Below are 21,006 nucleotides of genomic sequence, written 5' to 3' on the forward strand. Positions count from 1 at the left end.
GTGCAAGGTGAACACAAAAAAGTCATTGCCTTGTAAGAGCACATAACCCATCACACCTCAGCGTATTTCTCTTCGTTTAGTCTTCATTGTGACTTCATTGCTTTGTGAGACTTAACATTTATCACAATCAGTGATGAATACCTTTTGTCTGGGATCCCATCTCCGCTCCTCACAAAGTGCCTCGTCAGCTGTTTTCCGTTATTTGTTTCTCCTCTGAGGCCGGCGTTCGTTGTAGTAAACTGCGTTTGGCCTTGGTAATCCAAAGCCTCTTTATCCATCTGTATGATGCGCCAAACTTTTTGATCGCGCCCTTTGAGAGCGCTCTGTCAGGTGCTCGGCCATGTATCCCGCTCTGTCGTAAAGCAGAAGGACGGCCGATCAGAATCGACGGCGACGGGCCCGGGACGCCGGCCAGTTAGCGCTCAGGCAGTGCTTCATGCCGACGGTTCCGCGTGGCCGGACCAATGGGAAGCTGGGTCGTGTTCGCCGTGACGGTCTATAAACCTGTTGGAGGTGAAGTTGATGACAGAACCATGATGTGGAACAAAAACAATGTCAATTTTAGAGGCCGAGTGACAACGGCGGAGCCGTTTCCCCAACGTAAACTTTGCCAAAGTGAGAAACTCCATTTATTTTCCATGTCAGTGTCCGTCCTCGGTGGTTTATTCCACTTGTTTTAGTGCGTCCCTTTACAGCAATACTGGAAATTATTTGCTCATTAGGAAGAGATTAAGGCCTAAAACAGCAGTAATTGATTCTTTTTTCACTTCAGGCTCCATTACAAACTGTAAACACAGAATCCTTACATACGGTCTTGTTTTAAAGTAAATGCATGAGCAAACACTTGCAGACACAAAGCGCTACTCGCATATATTTAGAGACGTTCCCCTTTTTTTTTTTTTTTTTAGCTGCGTTTTTAATTCCTCTCCCCCTGAATCCTGAGGGAAGTGTGTGTTTCATTAGATGCTAATTGCTCTACTATATTCTCTCACTCGTTGTGTGTTTGCTGGTTGGAGCTGCGTAGGTAGTCCTTTTTTTAAACTGAAAACTGCTCCTGGAAACAAAAGTGATGAGCTGAAAGGGGCTAATTTTCTCTGTAGAGTTGAAGGAGAAAGCAGAACTGGGTGTTTTTTTTTTGTCTGTCTCTCATTGAAAATGATACATTAAACCCTAAAGATAGTCAAGCAGGGCAGTTTTATGGTACAGTATGGATCAGTAAAATCTGCTAAGGCTGAATCTTTAATATCTCCTACTCTGTCTTGTACAGCTGTCTCAAGGTCAATCATTCATTACAATGTGGCGTTGAAGATTACTAATTTCACTAATCAACAATTTGATATTTAGTTTCTTTTTTGGTTTATTTTAAAAATAATATTTTTTTCCCCCCTCCGCAAATACAAACAGTAATTTCTGCAGAGTGAAGCTGCAGACTTTCTGCCTTCCCTGTGATCAGCAGTTCATTCCATTTAATTGGGGAGAGCCGATCACCTCATGCATTAGTAATGTCTTCCACAGGGGACACAAAGCAGGAGTATGTGCAGAGAGAGAAAATGCTACTAATACCAGAGTAAGTTACAGTTTATCATAGGAATGTCATTGGTATATTTAACTCCACTTAATACTTCCAGAAAACACATCCAGATGAAGTTCAGGTCATTGTTTAAAACAAAGAAGAATAAGAAGAAAGGATTCATTGATTAGCAGCACTTCAAAGATAGAAAAGATGAAGTTCTTTACACTTTGCAGTGGTTCAGAGTTCATCAGGTTCCCACCGCTGGTAGAGATGAAGGTGTTTCTCAGGGTAGGATTTGTTTAGAGGGGTAAATACAACTTGACCAACAGATTAACACTAGTTCTGTGTAATTTTACTTTGTCATTCTCTTGTATTATATATGTTTAGATTAAATATAAATTTATACATTGATGCCACTTGAAAAAAAAAACTGCCTCTGAATGTGGGAATCAAAGAGCAGGAATGCATTTTTGTTGTTGTTGTTGCTCTGAGATATAAATTGCAGCGCTCCCCTTCGCCTCTTCAGGGAATAAACTCTCTGTTTGTAACTGTGAATCTTTAAAAGCGTCTGTAGCGATTGTTGAAACAGACGATAAGTTTCAGCGACATGGAAAAGCTGTATAAATGCAATAGTTGATCTACACAATGTGGAGACGAGCTTCTCTATTCAGTGAAATGCAAACTGGGAAATGGGAGATTCCTGACCAGAACTGTCCCAGTTCCCAGATACATGAACGCAGCATATATTTTGGATGTGTACATGAAAGCTGGTGTTTGATTTCCCTGTTTGTTTTTGCTGGAATATGCTCTTTAAAAAGTCTGGTTATGTAATACGCACATGTTGCCTGAAGGAGGCGCATTAATAATGATGTTTACATGACTTCTTTAAAACAACCCGGGATTCATGGCCGGTGGTATTCGAGCTGGTGCCGTCCCTGGGTTTTTTTCTTTTTTTTTTTTCTGGTCTGTCAGAAATGCTCAGTAATAATCAAAATACATGATGCAAGTTGCCTGCCTTTGACGGTTGCAGTCCGTTTGAGGAAAAAAGTATTTTTTGTGGTTATTCTCCCTCAGAAGGCCGATGTTGTGTGTGTCACTATACATCAGAAAATTAGATTTTTTTTTTTTTCCTGTCGTGGTGCATTTGATGCCAGCTCATCGCAGTAGTTGCATTTCTTTATGTAAATTCTTGTCCCGTGGAGCAAAATAAATGCTCCGAAATATTAATTCAGCTGCTTTCATGCTGACAGACGGCGCCCAATCCTTTAAAACATTCATGCTGATTTCGTGTGAGTGCTGTCAGTCCTTCCCGCCGTCTCATCCCTCAGCTTTTTAAACTTTGCTCCGGCTGTGATATCGCTTGCTTCTTGTGGCCACAAAGACAGATAAAGATTTGAGTCGCATTCACAAAAAACATGTTGATGAAAAAAAATAAAAGGGAAAGAAGACGAAGAAGAAGAAGAAGAAGAAGAAAAGAGGGATGGAGATGCACACGTCTGTCCCGGGGCTGCAAACAAACTCTTTTACCAACACACACTCACACACATCAAAGGCTAAAACCACATGTGTGCACACATGAATTGTCACACACACGCACGTGCACGCACACACACACACACCTTCGTAAACACTTTGTATCACCTTAGGCAGCTGGCAACGACTTCCATTCTGTGTGTCCAGCAGCAGGTTTTCCATTAGACCTGATGTAATGTCCACAATATAATGGACCTGAAGAAAGGCAACATTAAGACGCGGTAGTTTATTTGCTCCGGTCAGACCGGGGCAAATGCTCCTCTGCCAAAAAACTCCTTCTCTTTACTCTGGCTTTCATCAGTTTGTCTTGTGATCACTTGATCTTTTTGTATTCCTTTAATTCCACTTTGATCTCTTGACTATACGTGTATGTGTGTGTGTGTGTGTTCAGATATTTATTGGAGAGGTGTCCATGTACGTGATGAAATCCACGCGGGAGGCGCTCCTGGCTCAGGAGAAAACCATCGTGACGGGAGACTGCTGTTACCTCAATCCCCTCATCCGCCGCATCATCCGCTTCATAGGTGAGTCCGTCGTCCGGCAGAACAACACAGCATTACACATCGTGCTTTAAGAGGTCTCGTGTCACATGGCAGAAGTGTGTTCTGGTCCACTTTTATCATTTGAAAGCCCAGATCCAGCACTCGGAGTGTCATGCATAAATCACAGGGTTGTACTGACTTACCCCCTCAGAATGTTTTATGGAAACTTTCGGGTGTAACGTCTACTAAAACTGTGCTTTCTGACCTTGGACCTGGGGCCTCCTTACAGGGGTTTTTACAGAACCTCTCGCTGGTAGAGCAAGCCTGTTTTTAGAAACTCAGACTGACATCTTTTCACCATTTGCTTGGTGTCCTGTTGGGCCACGGGCCTTATGTTTGATACCTGAGAAACTGTGCCTTGCGTGTGTTGGATCGTATGAGTGGAGTCCCAACAAAAAATCTGAGGGAAAGTCGAGCTTCTCAAACTTTCTTGAAGGAAATCTGGTTTATTCTCAGTTGAGAAGTTTGTAAAGTTTTGTAGAAGAAACAAGAACTCAGACTGTAATTGGGTGATTACTGAGATGATGAAAAGAAAACACATTGCGTTCCCAATTATGGTCCATCCCGTCTTTCTTTCGGAGTAAATCATGAATCGCTGCTTTTTTGATGCATGTGTGCGTCTCGCCTTTGTCTCCTACTGCAATCCTTTAATTCACTCATAGGAAATACATCTGCTTTCTACTGCCCCCACAACTCAGCATGCTCCTGGAGATAAATCTAAATGCATTAACCAAACTTGCCTCATTGTATTTGTGACAATAGCTTCTTTTTCAAGCAGTACAGAAGTAATTTGCACTGTAAGGAGTAGGGTGTTAGAAATAGCACATAAATTACTGTGGTTAGACGAACAAAATTCAGACTGGAGTAATTATTGTATTAATGGAACTCTGATGGGGTTTTTTTTTTTTCTAGCCTTTTACAGATTATACCTCCTGCGGTGCTTTGACCTAAAAATGCACAATGTAGCTCGTGAATGTGGAAGTGTTTTTAATGTTTCCACATCTGTGTCAGTTCTCAATTAGTGAGCGAACAAACCTTAATGAAGTGGAAATGCACATGAAACGATAAATAAAACTGTTCCTGATCACACACGCGGGGGGAGGAGGAGTGGTGTGTGTTCCCCTCAGTGCGGTGACAGCAAATCAAAAGAGCGTAAAATGATGGATCGCTGATCGACATGAATCCATTCGGTTCAGTCGGAACACTCGCTCTCTCTGACGGTGTGTGTTTGTGGCTCAGTGATCGCCTCGCTGTCACATTACGCTGTGCTTCCTTGTCGCCCCCTTCTATTCATCGCTAAAGTAAATAAGCTAAGTGCTGCGCAAACGTGCGTCCGATCCTCCGTGGAAGCCGCAACGCTGAGCTGACTGTGAATGTGTGTGTGTGTGCTGTCAGTCACCTGCGAGGGGAGCTCCAACGCAAAGAGCCGCATCTCAAACGCTGACCTTGATGATTCAGACCTTGAAGGTTTGTTTGTTCATGTTCTGAACTACTTAGTCAGAATCAAGAAGGAGCTGGTCGGAAGCGCCGAGTGATCCGGCGTCGGAGGGGAAAGGAGGACGGCCGGCGTCGGGACCCAGACAGAAAGACACCACGTATGACCAGGATCGAACACTTTTGTGTCGATGCAGATCAGTGAAGAATGAAATGAGAGAGATTTAGGGTGGGGTGAGGTTCACAGAGTGAGCCAGAGTAACGACAGCTGCAGGACGTTTGAGATAAATTGATGATTTTCACTCAACCCAAACAGTGACCTTTATTTAGCTTTTTGACAAATCAGTCCTGTCTATACACACACACCCATCGATCCGTGTGTGCTTCCAGTGAGTTCATTTAGCCTGGCGCCGTCAGTATACAGCAAACGGTGTGACACTGTGAGAACCGTACGGTCATGATAACCTGTAGGGTTTATTCATTTGGCACATTTACTGCAGTGCAAATGCAACAGTGTGAGAAAGTGAGAGAGAAAAATAAACGGTACACCTCTGGGGTGTCACTAATTATGATAAACTCATTGAAGAGAGGAGATAAAAGGAGGTTGTTGTTTGGATCTTATGTGAAACTCTCTTGCTTTTCTTCTTTCTAATCTGACCTTTCATCCATCCATCCATCCTAAGAGTGTCAACCTCATTTTACCCACATGCTTGTCGTTTTTGTCGATCAGTGTTGGTTCGATATTAATAGAAAATAAGCACAACGATGTGAAAGAACAAACCGTGAGTTCCTGTGTTCGTCTTCGGAGCCGGCTGACTTCATAATTGGGCTGATTACAGCAGCTATTCTGATTCAGATAACGGCTTTTTGCTGCGGTGGCACCGACCTTTGGGGTTTTTACTTCTTGAGCGAGAGACGCGTTTGGGATGAATTCCAGATGTCAATGCATTTACTGCAGCTCTTCTTAAACTGTAGCGACTGTACTGAATATAAACATCTTTAGCATACCCAAGGTTATTAGTGAGGTTGATTTAAACACGCAGATTGAAGTGCACATTACCTGTGTTGTTTTTAATAGGCACCTTTTTTTTTAAAGCAGAGGCAGCCCGCAGAACTTTCCCACCTTATGCCAAATTATATTACTAAATAAAACCCACATCGGTTTATAAAACACTTATCCAAAAATTTATTATGCAATGCACCTCATTTATATTTCTGTCTGTTCCTGAGCAATCTCTCACCTCCGAGCTGTCGAGGCTCGTCGTTTCCCTCGCTCTCCTCTCCTCCCTGCACCCTCCCATCTGCTTTCCTTTCACCCGAATCCACCCGCTCCGCTCCCAGCAGTGCCCTTCACACAATCCTCCACCGCCACCGCCGCCGCCACCCCTGACTCCTACCCCGTCCCACCCCACCCCTGCAATCCCCGCTCCCCTCCCGGCCCGGATGACAATGCAAAGCACAGTAATTTCATGGCTAAGCAGGCCAGATAATCAGCAGTCATATTTCACAGCAAAAGGAATGCAGACGCAGACACTGGTCAGGGTTGCTGGGCTGAAAGTGTCGCTGCAATCATTCATATTAAATGCTGTTTTTTTTTTCACAACCTGCTTCTTCTTTGCCCCACACCTTCAGTTTTTCTTTTTTTTTGTTGTTGTTGTTGTTGTCCACTCTTCTACCGAACCGATATAAGCTTTCTGCAAAGTTTTCTTCCTCTCTTATTTCGTCTTCCAGTCTGAGCTCATAACATCTCCTTTGTATATCATCTCATCCCTTCTATAACTATTTCATCTGTTTTTTTCTTCACATTTCCATTAGAGACTCTCCTGTCTTTCTTTCTCTTTTATCTGCTCATGTTTTACCATCTCTTCTCTTCTGGCCTTTTCTCATCTTGTAATTTATTTTTTCTTTTAATCTTACCTGATCTCATTTCTTCTCTTCTCCTCTCATGTCTTCATATATCTTTTCATGTGATCTATTCTTATTCTCTTCTAATCTTATCTTGTAGTCTCTTCTAATCCTTCTCTCTTATTCTTTTATTTTTCTCTCCTCTACTTTTCTTCCATCTTTTTTCTTCCTCTATCTCCTCTCACTTGTTCTCATCTCTTATTTCTCCTATTCCCTCTTCATCTCTCCTTTCTTTATCTCTCCTTTTATCTTTGTATCCTCTCTCATCTCCTATTGTCTTTCCTCATCTAATTTTTATTCTTCTGTTCCGAGCATTTCCATCCGTAAACCTCGAGATGAAAATAAAACTTGAGTGTTGAAGATTCCGCCTCCTGTGTTTGTTCTTCCAGTAACCATCGCATACATCTCCACTCAAACACTCCCTACACCGTTTCACTTAATCATCTCCCAGCTAAGCAGTCACTGAATCAAGCTAATTCAGGAGAAATAAGCCTTTTTTTTTTTTTTTTTTTTTTTTAGTCCACGTAATCTTTGTGCAAGCTGCAGCGTCAGACTGACAACAGCTCCATGCTGGCGTCTGAGAGAAGACACACACACATCAGGCAGGTGTATAATTAAAGAGTGCATTGTAATGTAACGGGGAAACATGCTTGTGTGTATTCTCTTCTGACTCCGTGTTTGTCCGTCTGTGTGTCCCAGGTGTGTTTGCGTTCGGCCTGTTCGCCACGGACATATTCGTCAACGCGGGCCAGGTGGTGACTGGCGGACTCTCGCCCTACTTCCTGTCCGTCTGCAAGCCGAACTACACCGGCACCGAGTGCCGCTTCAACCACCAGTTCATCATCAACGGCAACATCTGCACCGGGAACCCCGTGGTGGTGGAGAACGCGCGGCGGTCCTTCCCGTCCAAGGACGCCTCGCTGAGTGTTTACTCGGCGGTTTATCTGACGGTGAGAGAGACGCGTTCGAGCGACAGACGCTTTCACCACCAGGCACTCGTCTGCTAATCTGCGGAATAGGAGCTGCTGAATGCAACATTAATCATGCGTTATATTTTCAAATTGATTTTATAAATTCAAATTCGACACTTGAAAACTTCTGATTATTACTTGTTCGGTTCGGTTTTGTTAAATTAAAGGTTACATTTTAACCTGAGCCATGTGAAAATAAAGACAAAAAAGCCTCCTTGATGACTGTCAATGAAAAGATTTGTTTAAGCTTGAGTAATATTTGCTTTCAGGAGGTAAACCATGGCACATTTGGTTTTCTGATGGAGTAATTTAGTATTTATAAAAATTTTGCTCTGAAATATTTGTATGAAAGCATGGTTTTTGTTCCAAAAAAATGGCTCGAGGAACACACAAAACTGAGTTTTTGAAGGGGTGTTCAAAGAGCAGCGATTTGGCAACAGAGTGTCAGCGTGAGGGGAGCGAGCTCCTGAAAAGTGAAAGAGAGAGCAAAAGTGCAGAGAGGAATACAAGGACAGGCTGCTGATGGGAGAAAAAAAAAAAAACGGTTTGATATGTTCAGCTTCTCGGGGAAGAAGTTAAAAGTTCAACGACGTACGTAAGAAGCCTTAAAGTGTATGTTTCTAAATGCTGACAGTCCTCCTACAACTTTCACTCACACTAATAGATTCCCTTATTAGGTTCATCTTGTCATCTTTTATTCTCTGTGAAAAAAAAGGCCTCTTTGTTTTTGGAGAGTTGTTTCGCTCTGATGATGTAATTTTTTCACATCCTTCCTGAACCTTTTTTGTTTTTTTTTTTTTTTTCCGGTGCCGTGGGGGCTTCGTGCTGTCTTGAAATTATAAAATATTTCACAGCGATAATGTGAAGAAACCCTCCAGCTGTTCTGCAACGAGACTTGATTTCTGCACTTGTCAACCGAACCCACTCAGCAGGCAATTTCCAAAAAAAAAATGTTCGGAACAATTTCACATCGTTTGGAACGATCCAGGATGTGTTAACAAAATGTTGGTTTAGGTCAAACTTGAGTAAAGACGAGTGACTTTAACATCATCTGGATGTACAAGTTCAGAGAACCAGGTTTGAATGATCTACAGCCTCTCTGCTGCTGACTAGCATTACTTGAGATGTTTGGTTGAACCATAACAAACAACCAGTTCTAAAAACCGGTGGATGTGATCCACAAGTTCATTGATGGCCATGATTAGTTGAGAAAACACTTAATATGAGCCCATTATCCTCATGTGAGTAGGCAACTAGCATGAATTGATTTCAACAGCCCCTAAGAACCAATATAAATTGGTAAATCATGCTTGGTTGAGCCGTAATTGATCTGCTGATGACCACAATCAATGGTCAGTAGACGTCCAATCAATAGTCTGTTTAATTTGAGATTTGGAGAAGATCAATGTTCAGGGAATGTGTGTCCACAGACAGGAAAGTGTTGGAACAGTTTATAAAAAACTGGACATAAACTGCTAAGTTTAGGAATGGTCAGGACATAATGACATTGTCCTGCACCTGATGCACCTTTCATCTGTCGTTTCCCTTCAGATGTACATCACCAGCACCATCAAGACGAAGTCCAGCCGCCTGGCCAAGCCGGTGCTCTGCCTGGGCACGCTCTGCTCGGCCTTCCTCACCGGCCTCAACCGAGTGTCCGAGTACCGGAACCACTGCTCGGACGTAGTGGCCGGATTTATACTCGGATCATCCGTCGCATTGTTTCTGGTGAGCAAAAAAAAAAAAAAAAGTTTGGGGAGTGTGTGTGTGTGTGTGTGTGTGTTCAAGGATTAAAGAGAAAAGAGATTAAAAGAGGGGGTGATTATTCCGAGGTGGATATTGGTCATGAGTTATTTTCAAATTATAATAAGAATTTTAAGCTTCACTTTGGAAGTGACCCAAGCAGTAATTGCATGATTAATTCAGGATGCAGGCTGTAACATGAGTTCGGTGCCATTTCAATGTCAACAGAAATGCAAATTTATGTCCCGAATTTCCTTCAATGCGGCCCATTTCTTAGTGGCAGAGTGGAGAGGCCACGCGGGAAGAGAGAGTTCAGGAAGAGGTGACTGGCGGAGTGGATGTAAAACAGGGCGACACGTGGGTAATCCTTGAATCGCTTCAAGGAGGCTTTGTATAATTAAAGATAGTAGGACGAAGTTGGAGATAGACGGATTGATTGAAGTAACGGGGAAAAAAAACGGGCAGAATATTCACAGGGTTTCTACTGAGATCTGAATTTGCTTCTTTCTTTCGAAGAGCGGCGGTAGAAAGCCCGATGGAGGAATGCAGGTAAACATCAGTTTAAAAACAGGAAATGTTGAATGTTAGTTAAAGGAACCACTGATCTCATTAGTTCTTATTCTGTACTCCAAGGAAATGTCTGCTTTATTAAAACAGTGTTGGATAAAGCTACAGACCAGGCCTTGTCTGTCAAAGCAAGACGCTAATTTTCCTGTTCTGTAGTTTCATGATCGTAAAAATCAAGACCGCTCTCCTGTGAAGCTTTGTCAAACATCCTGGCTCCTACTGAAAATTAAAATGCCTTTGTCAACATCAGATTTTCAATGCCGAGTATTTAAACGCCGGCGTGGTGATTGCAGTCGAAACTCCTCAAGTTATATTTGGATTGGAGTGGAAAGCCTGTCGAGCAGGAAGGAAGGTGAAGGGAAGCCCTCCATCCACACCCACCGTCACAAATCCAAAAAGATTTATTTAACAGCCTCGGAGGCTTCATTACTTGTAATTGCTGCTGGGCCTTGAGCGCTGAAGCAGGCTGGAGTGTGAATAAGTGGAGAAACAAGGGGAGACGTGGAAGGGAGACTCAGGAAAGAGGAAATGCAGGCGTGTTATTTGTGCGGCGGTTGCTGCAGGCGGCCGCTTGATGTAACCCGTTAGGAGCCGGGACAACGTCAGCACGGAGGAAACTGCAGAGTGGACAGTTTGGAGGTGATGTGGTTGTTGGGTCTGTGGTAAGAGAATGTAAAATCACACAAGCGATGTGAATCCAGAAACCTATTCACTTGGGTTTGGATTCATTGTAGGTGGAAGAAGCCTGGAGGCCAGAGGTTTCAAACACGTTTTAGAATTAAGAATTTTCAAAATTAAGCATATTTGCACCAATCATTCCTTCTCTGACCTCTAAAGTCACGTCGAGGAGCGGTTTGACCTTGGAGCATCGTAAGGGGGAGGAGCCTCCGTCCCGCTCTGTAATGAAGGACATCAGCTCGTCACGATTGACCCCATAAAAACTGACAGACCCTGAGTCATTGATCTCCAAGGAAGAATGAACACTAATATGTTCATCATTTGCTCAGCAGTTTCGAAACGGCTCGTTTCCAGCTTATTATGGAGGAAGCGAGCGGAGCAGAGCCGGGCCGACCCGGCGATCCGGCCCGGGCTCATCCAGATCCTGTCATGTGAGAACTGAGGCGGCTTGATGGACTGCTATCAGGAGGGAAATTAATTGATAAAGATAGAAGCACAAAGCGAGTGGAGCTAAAATCCTCCCGCTATCGGCGTTCACGGAGAGGATTTGAGCGGATCCGTCAAACAGTCCTTCAAGAGATTTGTCCTCTGCCGGCAGATAGAGGGATCAGTGTGTCCACTTGGTCCGAAAAAAAAAAAAAAAAACGCCACCTGATACAATCTGCATGAAGAAGTTACAATCTAAAAACCTCTAATTCCAGCCAGTCCAGGAACACCAGAGTGTATTTGTCTCCTTGTAGTGGCGTTATGCTGATCAAATAAAATAGAAATAACTCCCAGAAACATCCCGATTTCGTGCTACAATACCGAATCGTTTCTCTGTGAGAGCTCAAAAGGGATTTTTTTCCGGCATTTTAATGGAAAGAAACACATTTTTCTCCCCACTTAACTGAGATAATAGGTGACAGCTGGGTTGGCGTTCGCCTTTGCCTGGATGACAGGACACAAAATGGAAAGAGGCGCTTTCAATCGAGTGAAAACAAGAATGCTAATGTCATCCAGAAATGCATTGAAACCACCCACTTCAGCTTACAGTTTGGACACATATTGATGCAAACATCCATTGTGATGCCGGAAAGTTATTTGTAGATTCGGCCTCGGCGGGTGTAATTTGCTCATTTACCTGACCTGAAAGTGCGAGAGATTCGTTTCTTTTTTTTTTCTGTGGGCCGCCGCAAACGAGGAAACCCTTAGCATCCAGCCGCGGCGGATCGGCCCACTTCATTTTCTCTGTTCGCCGGCGCCCGAGGGCATGGGAGGCGTCTGGCGAGCGGACATCTCCCCCCGGGCTGCTGCCTGCTTTTTAAGTACAGAGACGCAGGAAGCTTGTTGTCTTCTCTTACCTGAAGAGGTGGGCCGGACAAAGAAATACAAGCAATTGGAATTAAAATTCGTGGGAGATAAAATATGCGCCGTAAAGCGTGAAGGTGGAGAAGCAGGTGGAAAGAACATGTATTTAAGGGAATGTCTCATCTGATTTTTTTTGCTTTAGAATTTCGCAAAGACATAATAATAAAAAGGAATAAATACAGGGTAAAACAATGATTTATTTATGTAAAAGACACATTTTCCAAAATTGTTTTAAGTAATATGGAAATAATAAAATGTTCTTAAATGCCAAACCATTAGTCTGACAGTTGTAACGGTGGCAGATCATGCATAAAGACTGACATTTCAGAGAGTTTTGCTTTATATTTTATAAATCCCAACAGCCATTAACTATATTATTGTTATTATTACTGATGCAGAAGGCTGGAGGGGAGCAAAGTGGTTCGATCTTTTCCAGTAAAAAGCTGTTAAGCTCTGCCTTTAAGTTTTTACACACACATAAAAACTTTATATCGCTGCAATAACTGCTACAATCTCAAAAATATGAGCTTGTCTTTGAGATACACCTGATCGCTTTTAACATGTCTTGCAGGTGTCTTTAAGCTCCGGGTGCAGGTCCAGGTGCTTTGAGGGGAAAGCACTGTATCTAAAACGCCGGCTGTGCGGCCTCCCTCCCTCCCTCCCTCCCTCCTCTCTCCGTACTGAACACTTGTCATGCTTTGCAGGGTATATGCGTCGTGAACAACTTCAAAGGCGTCCACAGCGCAGCAGCCAAACAGAAGACAGAGGACTACCGCGGTCTGCCTCTTATGACTTTCCCCCGTGTGGAGAGCCCGCTGGAGACCCTCAGCGCACAGGTAGCTAAAAACACTTAACCCGGAATCCCCAAAATCGTTAATCTCCATGATGCGCATTATCTTCCTCCATTAATTAGCGGAGTTCCCCCGAGGCGCTGAGCTTAAAACTAAAGTCCCCCTTTGGACAGCTGAAGTTTTATGTGCTGGAATGTGATTTGTACTGTAACTTCTTCTCACTTATGTAATGTGTTTTTTTTCTCATGTGGCGCTTTGTTTATGTGAACTTGTAAAGACGAACTTTAAGGTCACAATGTTCTTTCTTTCTTTCTTTCTTTCTTTCTTTCTTTCTTTCTTTCTTTCTTTCTTTCTTTCTTTCTGTCTTTCTTTCTTTCTTTCTTTCTTTCTTTCTGTCTTTCTTTCTTTCTTTCTTTCTGTCCTCATGAAGCTATAACAGATAACAGGCATGACATGAACTTTGCACTAAACCCGGGTGTCAAACTCAAATTTTACTTCAGGGGACGAGTACAGCTCATTTTGATCTCAAGTGGGCCAGATCACTAGTTGATTCCCTTAATTCTAAATATCTACAACTCCAAACATCTGTCTTTGTTTAAGTGTAATGAAACAGCAACACATGGCAAACCTGAAATCTGAATAAAAGAACCACAGTTTTACCAATATGTGACACTTTACTGACCATAATAGATGTTTATGACACCGTTTCCATCTTCAAAGCCATAAAGCATTCAACCACATGTGGCTGGAGCTAAACAATATCATCATCTAGTTTAGATTATGATCAGAATAACTTGGCAGAATCATGAAATGATCCATAATGTCGACACATTTCTACATCTAATCCCGATCGCCTGAACTGATTCCACTCATAATACAGCCTAAAGTGGAAGGAAGATCAGTTCTACTCCCTTGTGGTCAAACTGCTGTTATGTCATAATTTGGGCTCTCCGGTGGGCCGTCTCTGGCCCGTAAACCGTACGTTTGACACCCCTGCACTAAATCCTTCCTCCCTGAAGCACAGACTTCTCCACAGAGCACTTCCTTTCACCCTTTGACGATGACTCTCCTCTACTCTTCGTCTCCACACCTCCCCTCCTTCCATTCCATGTCTGTCCCTGTCTCCTTCCGTCCCCTCCTCCCTCCCCGACATCCGTTTTTCCAGAACCACTCGGCGTCGATGACGGAGGTCACATGACTAAGGGGGCAGCACCGGGTCACGTTTGCGTCTCCACAGCACTTCCAGACACAATGACGAGGGACGCATGCCACGTGGCGCCGATTGCTTGCCGAAAAATTCAAAATAGCCCACTCCTGATATATCTGTTTGAATTCACCCCCCGGGGGGAGGGGGGGGGACAAAGCGCTCCATGTCTGCAATGGTTTTTCTTCTAGTCTGGCTATGCTCAGAATCACACCGCAAAGGCACACAGACCGCACCAGTGTCAAACTCACAAATCACCAAGCACAGATCGCCTTTTTTTTTTTCTTTTTTTTTTTTTTTTTTCGGTTCCAGGTAATTTTGAAATCATTCAGAACATGGCACAGTTTCCTCCCCCCCCTCCCGAGGTGTGCCGTTTGTAGTTAGAGGATGGTGTTTTGTACATTTTTTGTATGAGCGAGTGCTGTAGCCAATCCCCGACGATGTTCAAGCCTGCACAACACTTCCTGTCGGCCGACTCACTCTGTCTGTAACGTCACCGCATCCCGTCAGGTGAGACGCCTCGTCCGAGCCACCGCATCCGCCCCACTCCGGTCTGAAAAAAACAAAAATCAGCTATGGATAGGAAAAAAAAAAAAAAAAATCGATCGATGTTGTCGTTCTGTGGTGTTTGTCATTTGTACAGGAAAAAAGACAGAACCCTTCTTTTTATTATCTCTTTCTGTACATTAATCGACCTCACCAGGTCATATTTTTTAAGGATTTTTGTTAATCTGTATGAATATTATGATCCATTTGGACCTGTTTGCCTGCTGTAAACCTGGATATGTTTTGGTATCAGTTTAGGTGTTCTGGGGAACAACTCCCTCCCCCCCCTCCTCTCTTTTAGGAGGAGAACGGCAAAGGAAGAGTCACACCGGCGTCCTCTGAGTCAGAAAATGGGGTTTGGCGCCCGCGGCGCCGCGTTATCAACCGCAATATATGAAAATGTGATTGGCTGAAACGTCGACTGTGAGTGTGTTTCACCCCAATTTCCTGATTCGCTGGGATGCGGGTTGGTCCGGCCCGCGTCAGATAAACCTGGAGATCTCACCGGTGTGTTTACGTAATTAAATATGAACTGGAAGACATCCGTCTGTGAAGTAACCAGTGAAGAGGCAGAAACGCTCCTTTCGAGCGGTAGCCCGGTGATATCTCCGAGGCTCGTCTGGCCCCTGGGCTCAAAATCGGTCCAGTGACTCCCGCTCGCCGTTCTCCTCCCCCACGCGCCCCCAACTCCGTCCCCTCCCCCCTCCCCCGACCCACCAGTGGATTGTGATGCAATGTTGTGACTCCATTTCCTATTGGAAGATATGCCCAGCATGAAGAGAGAAGTCAAAATGTTTTATAGATATTACTCATTATCATTGTGATTATAATTGTCTTTTACTTTCAGATTAATAAAAAAAAAAAGCGTTTCATTTGAAATGCTACATATATTTTTTTTTTCTTGGTTTGTCCACAAATTAAATAGTCAGTAGCAACAATCTGGTGTCGTGTTTTTCATCTGTCGTCTGAGTGCTTTGCCACGTTTTGCGAATATGAAGAGAGAGAGAGAGCGACGATCCATCATGAGCAAGTTACCTTGAGGGAAGAAGCCGGAAACATGTTTGTCCTTGTGTTTGCTCGAATCCCCGTTTTGTTTTTCTGTTTTTTTTTTTCTGTTAAATTTCTCTCTCTCTCTCTCTGTGCGAGCTGTGCCTTGTGCTGTCACTTCTGCTGCATACAAATCCTGCTATCGTCGCAGGCTCATCTGCAGCCTGAAGGTACGGTCACATTATCCTTCAATCCAGCAAACTTTCCCTCAAAGAAGGTGTGATGTCAAGGTTTTGATGCGAGTAATAAAGAAGTATCGATCTGAGGGATCACACACAGCTAGATATTGGACATGGTCCACGCAGACATTGCAATATGATATAATGTGCTAAAGAGGGCTGGAACACACTGGAATAGCTTGGACTTTTAACAATTTATCCTAACTATACAGGTGATTTTTGCTTTTTAGTGTTCTTCACGGTCCTGAAACTGCAGTTATTGAAAATGTTTTGCAGGTGATATACAAGTTAGAGCAAAAAAATAAATAAATTGCATTCAGATGTCATTCTGTTCTGTCTGTCTAAAAATGTGCATCCAGCTGGATTATCGGGGCGTGGCTGGGGCAGATTAGCTGGAGTCTGTGCCCTGTGTCGGTCAATCTGATGTCTCTAATGATTTACTTAACAGTTCAGTCAAAGTTCACTTGTTCATGGGAAGATGCTCTATAATCCACTTATCAACATGCAGGCAGTTGTCATGATGGCAAAACAAAGTTGATTTCGAGCCGCGAGCTGCAGCAGAACTACAGCGGTTCATGTCTCCAACAGGAATTTGTGACGGTGAACTGGACGCGGGGGCGAATGTCTCCGTTTCCGTTTAGTTAAATTTACAGCGTCCCCTGGATCAGGCTTCAGGGACAGAACCTGCGGGGTTTTTGCTCTTGAATAATGCTCATGCCATTTCCTGCTAAGTTGCACCTGACATTAACATCTATCCAGACTCAAGTTCATGCAACGTTGCTTTAACCTTTTGCAACGTGTGTTTGGGTGTTGTGAAAGGTACCCATAAATGAAATGCATTATTATTAAATTTGAAGATTTCAGCTGTTGAACATAAAAAATGAAAACTGTTCAGGTGTTCAGTGAGTAGATAGCAAATCGAAAGAGATTAGCAATCTAAAGGAGGATTTATATTTTTTTGTTAATTAAACATTTTCTTTGCCCATAGAAGTCTGATTTTTCAATCATGAAATCTACATAAACATTCTCTTTAGGGTTCTCCTGAGATGTTATAGGACACTACAGCCATCCGGCCACACTGTCTGTGTTCACTTATGTCACATCAGTTCACCTTAAAGTCTGAATTTAACAAAGGTAAAGTCGAAATTTTTTGTTTAGAAATGTGTCTACTCGATCCCTCGTGGGTGAATTGTTTCTTTGCACTGAACTCATCCTGCTTCTGGAAGCATTGGGCTGCAACAATAAGGCCAGTTTGTCACTGATAGCAAAAAGCCAGTCAGATTAGGTCATTTTCACACAATAAAACTATGTCCAGTATGAAACCACTTCGTATGCATGCGAACAGTCTGCTGTGAACATTAAAGCTCCTTTCAACTGTCTTCTTCTTCATTTTGGCTCTCAGCGTCGTTTGTAAGAATTAAAGTGCGTCTCCACATGTGAGCCGGATGATGTTACAGTGAATGTGCACTTTATTGCTGAAGTTTTTCTGTCAAAGCGAAGAGCACACACTACATTCAATGTTATGAATGAATCCTTCTTGCACATGTGAACAACTATTTACTACGACTGTAGTGTGCATGTGCGATAGCAGCGTGTCAGAAAAGGTCCACCTTTGGGAGCGGTTTTTCAAAAAGTTGCATTTTCAGTGACTCGGAGCAGTGTTGACTATAAATGGTCTCTCACCTTTTGTCATTTTCACTTGAAGACATTGTAGAAACAGGCCCTAAAAATCAAAAGTGTGAGATAAACTTGGAGAACTGTGTGCTCTCACTAGTTCTACCATCGCCTAATCTTGTTATTAAGTGCTATAACAGCACTATGTTGTAATCATGAATAAAACTTCCTTGAATGCAATTGCATCTCTTCACTTTTCTGTGATGTTCAGAGTTTGTGAGAGCATCCTGGCTGATTTCTGGCCACTTGCCGTGAAAATCTAAACCATTTGTGTGCTTCCGCCAAATGTTTTCTCTTTTAGGGGTTCTTAACTTTATTCCCTAAATGGACTTCACTTATATAGCTTGGTTTCACTGCTTCAGCAGATTTTAAATGGTGTACAACATGGTTACTCACATTTAGCCATTCACCAATGAAGACAGCTGTCCTGTAAGATGCTCTGTCCTCCGCTGGGAGCAGTCTTGAGGTTCAGTGTTCCCATGAGGGATCAAACCTCCAACCTTCGGATTAGAGGTCAATCTGCTCTACCAACCAACCCATAGTTGTGGGGACAATATAGAAATATAGTATCTCTACAGTGGTGGTTTTCTCGAGGTCATATTAGCAAGTTCATCAACAGAAGCTATTGGTTCAAACTGCAAGAGGTTTTGAATGGAAAAAGACCAGATCTAAAATTCTACTTGAGAGCTGTCCTTGTGAGTCGGGCTGTACCGTTACCAGTATCAAGTTTTAAAAAAGTCCTTTAAGAAAAGGGGTCTTCACAAACTTTAAAACTGTTTAAAACAAGGGGGACGGGATTGGTAAATCTAAAGCTTTTATCTTCTTGCTCCTGCTGAACAAGTCAGGAGAACAACATGTTCTGGTGTGAACCTGTTCTCAGGTACGCCTCCGAAAAGTCAATAAGATAATTACTGTGTTCTTCTTGCGTGTGGCGTTCGGTGAGGCAGCCCTTTCCTCCCTGCATCTCAGCCCCATGCGCCCGCACGTGCCACCCGGACGCGTGATTAGACCGAGCACAGATGTGGTTAAAAGCCAGGTTGTTATTTAGTTCTTCTTGTTGATTCATCTGGCTTCGACTCCACTGATGTTTGTGTCGCCGCCGAGCGAGGCGAACACGCGCGGGGGACACAAAGCGGGCTGACAGCTCAGCCAGTGCACTTGCTCTTTTGCTCTGTCAGGTATTCATTTCAGCTGTGACAGCCTGCGCTTACCCTGCAGACACACTCGCTAAATAGATAGGGCCTGTTTGTATTTGTGTGTGTGAGTGTGTGCGCGCGCGGCAGTATTCGACCACGCCGCGTGTTCATAAAATATCATCGTTGGCTGCTCCGAGTGCGCTTCCCTGTCCAAATTGCTGTCCCCTAGCAGTATGAGTGAAGAATAGCACAACGAGCAAACATCAATTCAAGGTGCAGAGCGGAGCTCAGAGTGTTCTGCTTATTTATAAAGCTGCAGGATGTTTCATAATGGAATCGATTAAGATGGGTGGCCATACGTAACAGAAGGTGAATCTCAATAGGCAACCTGGAGGGAAAAAAAAACAACAACAACAAATGAGTCCTGAATCCAGTTTGACTGGTGTAGCCTGGATGTCAGCCCATTGTTCTCCAGGTCTTATTGACTCGGCTTTGTCTCCATTACGAGAGGTGAGAACTTGTTAGTGATCTGTGACAGGAAATCCCTTAAATCCTGTTGAAATCGCCAAGCTTCCAGTCTTCATCTCAGTCACCTGGCAGAAAACTCATTTTGTTGATCGGAACAAATGGTGTTAAGGTTTTTTTTTTTAGAGAAAACCCCCGCTTCAGAGAAACTGCTTGGTAACTATTGGTGTCAAGGCTGGGAAAATACTGCAATTAAAAGCTGAATTGAGTTGCAGAAGGGCAAAGCACTCTTATGCTGGCACTAACTTGGTAAGATCTAAATTGAAAAAAATATAGTGCAAAGAAAAGAGGTAACTTTTTTTTAATAACAAAACGTGTCCAAATTCAAACAAAAAGAGATGCAAGTAAACAGGTCTCATCACAGAGGAGCTGTTTTAGTGTGTTTATCTAATTAATTAACATATCAGAGTCGATAATGGTCTATGTTCAGGTTTGCATCCACTTCAAGGTATCCCTGTGTTTGCTGTATTTCAGAACCAGCATATGGATCGGCACGAAGTTCAGTTTCGGGTCCCTGATCAAAAACAGGGAGGTCTCTTGGACTGATTACGATTTTATACATTACTTCTTCAGCTTGTTTGTTGTTGCAATCACAGGACAGGAAACTCTTAGACCATTACTCAAACTCTGACAGGTTAAAGAACGACTTTCTTTGAGAAACGCCAAGTGCATCGGTGAAGTGAAGGACAATGTGATACAGTGAATTGTACGATCGTAAAATTGTGAATTGTCCTATAATCCGCCACACGGAGACAACCAGGTGTTCTTTCCGAATGTAAAGGTGTCTTGCGAAAGCTTTATATCTTTGTGGCGTTGCTCATTTCTTTATGACAACAGCCCCACCAACCCTTCAAGGCTCATCTGAAAGAAAAAAATAAAACGCCTCAAGCCAAAGCAAATGCATTCCCAACAGCCGGAAACACGAGGGTACCTATGGTAGGTTCAGCCAATCACCCGCAAGTCTGCGATTTTTCTTTCAGTTGAAAAATCTCGACTTGAAAAGATACAAGGTTTCTGCAAGACACAAGGACACGACATGGCCGGGTTCAACCTCGGGTCGTTTCACACTTGCAATGAGTCTCAACAGACTCAGGTAATTTAGTCCAGTAAGCTTAAATACCAAAGAGTCCTGGTGTCTATGATCAAGCTTATCATCATGGCAAGCAAATCTGTACCCTTGAAGAGACGAGGCTTAGAGGGAAGGTATGAGAGGGGCAAAAGGAAGCAGTAAGCAGAAAAGGAATGTAAAAAGAGAGAGAAAAAAAATGAAGGGATCCAAATGGGATGAGAGAGTGAAAGAAAATAGAGGAAGGAGTGGAGAAGGAAAAAAAAAAGAAGGTTGCACAGCTCTTCAGTGACTCAATAAGCTAGCAAGGGTCTCGGAACTGATTTAGTTCGAGATCTCAGGTTCACCCCAGTCCAGCAATTCTCATCTATTCAAAAGTGGCATTATAAGAAAATGTCCATGTTGGAGGTACAGAGCAGGATCCCGTTCCTGGAGAACATTTCGTTCCAGCATTCGCAGAGAATCCTGAGTCTAAATGAGATCCTGCCGGCGGACATCTGTGAGAGCTCCGATCCCCAACTCAGTGGAAGATCCTGCTTCAGGACCCAGAGGAGGTTTTGGAAACTGGTTCCAAGTCTTGCCAGGTTTCTCCAGTCATAGCT

At 43.3% G+C, this 21,006-nt stretch overlaps 1 protein-coding gene across 3 annotated transcripts in view; it reads left to right on the forward strand.

Annotated features, from left to right (window-relative positions):
* Nucleotides 1–15,083, forward strand: part of plppr1 (phospholipid phosphatase related 1) — a 48,182-nt gene extending 33,099 nt beyond the window's left edge. For 2 of the 3 annotated variants that reach the window (XM_030084379.1, XM_030084381.1), the window contains exons 4-8: nucleotides 3,438–3,570; nucleotides 7,627–7,877; nucleotides 9,450–9,626; nucleotides 12,941–13,072; nucleotides 14,193–15,083. In XM_030084379.1, the coding sequence (XP_029940239.1) occupies nucleotides 3,438–3,570; nucleotides 7,627–7,877; nucleotides 9,450–9,626; nucleotides 12,941–13,072; nucleotides 14,193–14,225 (726 nt within the window). In that variant the 3' untranslated portion in view covers nucleotides 14,226–15,083. Of the gene's footprint in view, nucleotides 1–3,437; nucleotides 3,571–7,626; nucleotides 7,878–9,449; nucleotides 9,627–12,940; nucleotides 13,073–13,457; nucleotides 13,602–14,192 lie in introns of those variants that run through there. The other variant, XM_030084382.1, reaches the window with a different exon arrangement.
* The last annotated feature ends 5,923 nt before the right edge of the window (nucleotides 15,084–21,006 follow it).

Source organism: Salarias fasciatus, assembly GCF_902148845.1.
Source record: "Salarias fasciatus chromosome 7 unlocalized genomic scaffold, fSalaFa1.1 super_scaffold_4, whole genome shotgun sequence".
Lineage (NCBI taxonomy): Eukaryota > Metazoa > Chordata > Actinopteri > Blenniiformes > Blenniidae > Salarias > Salarias fasciatus.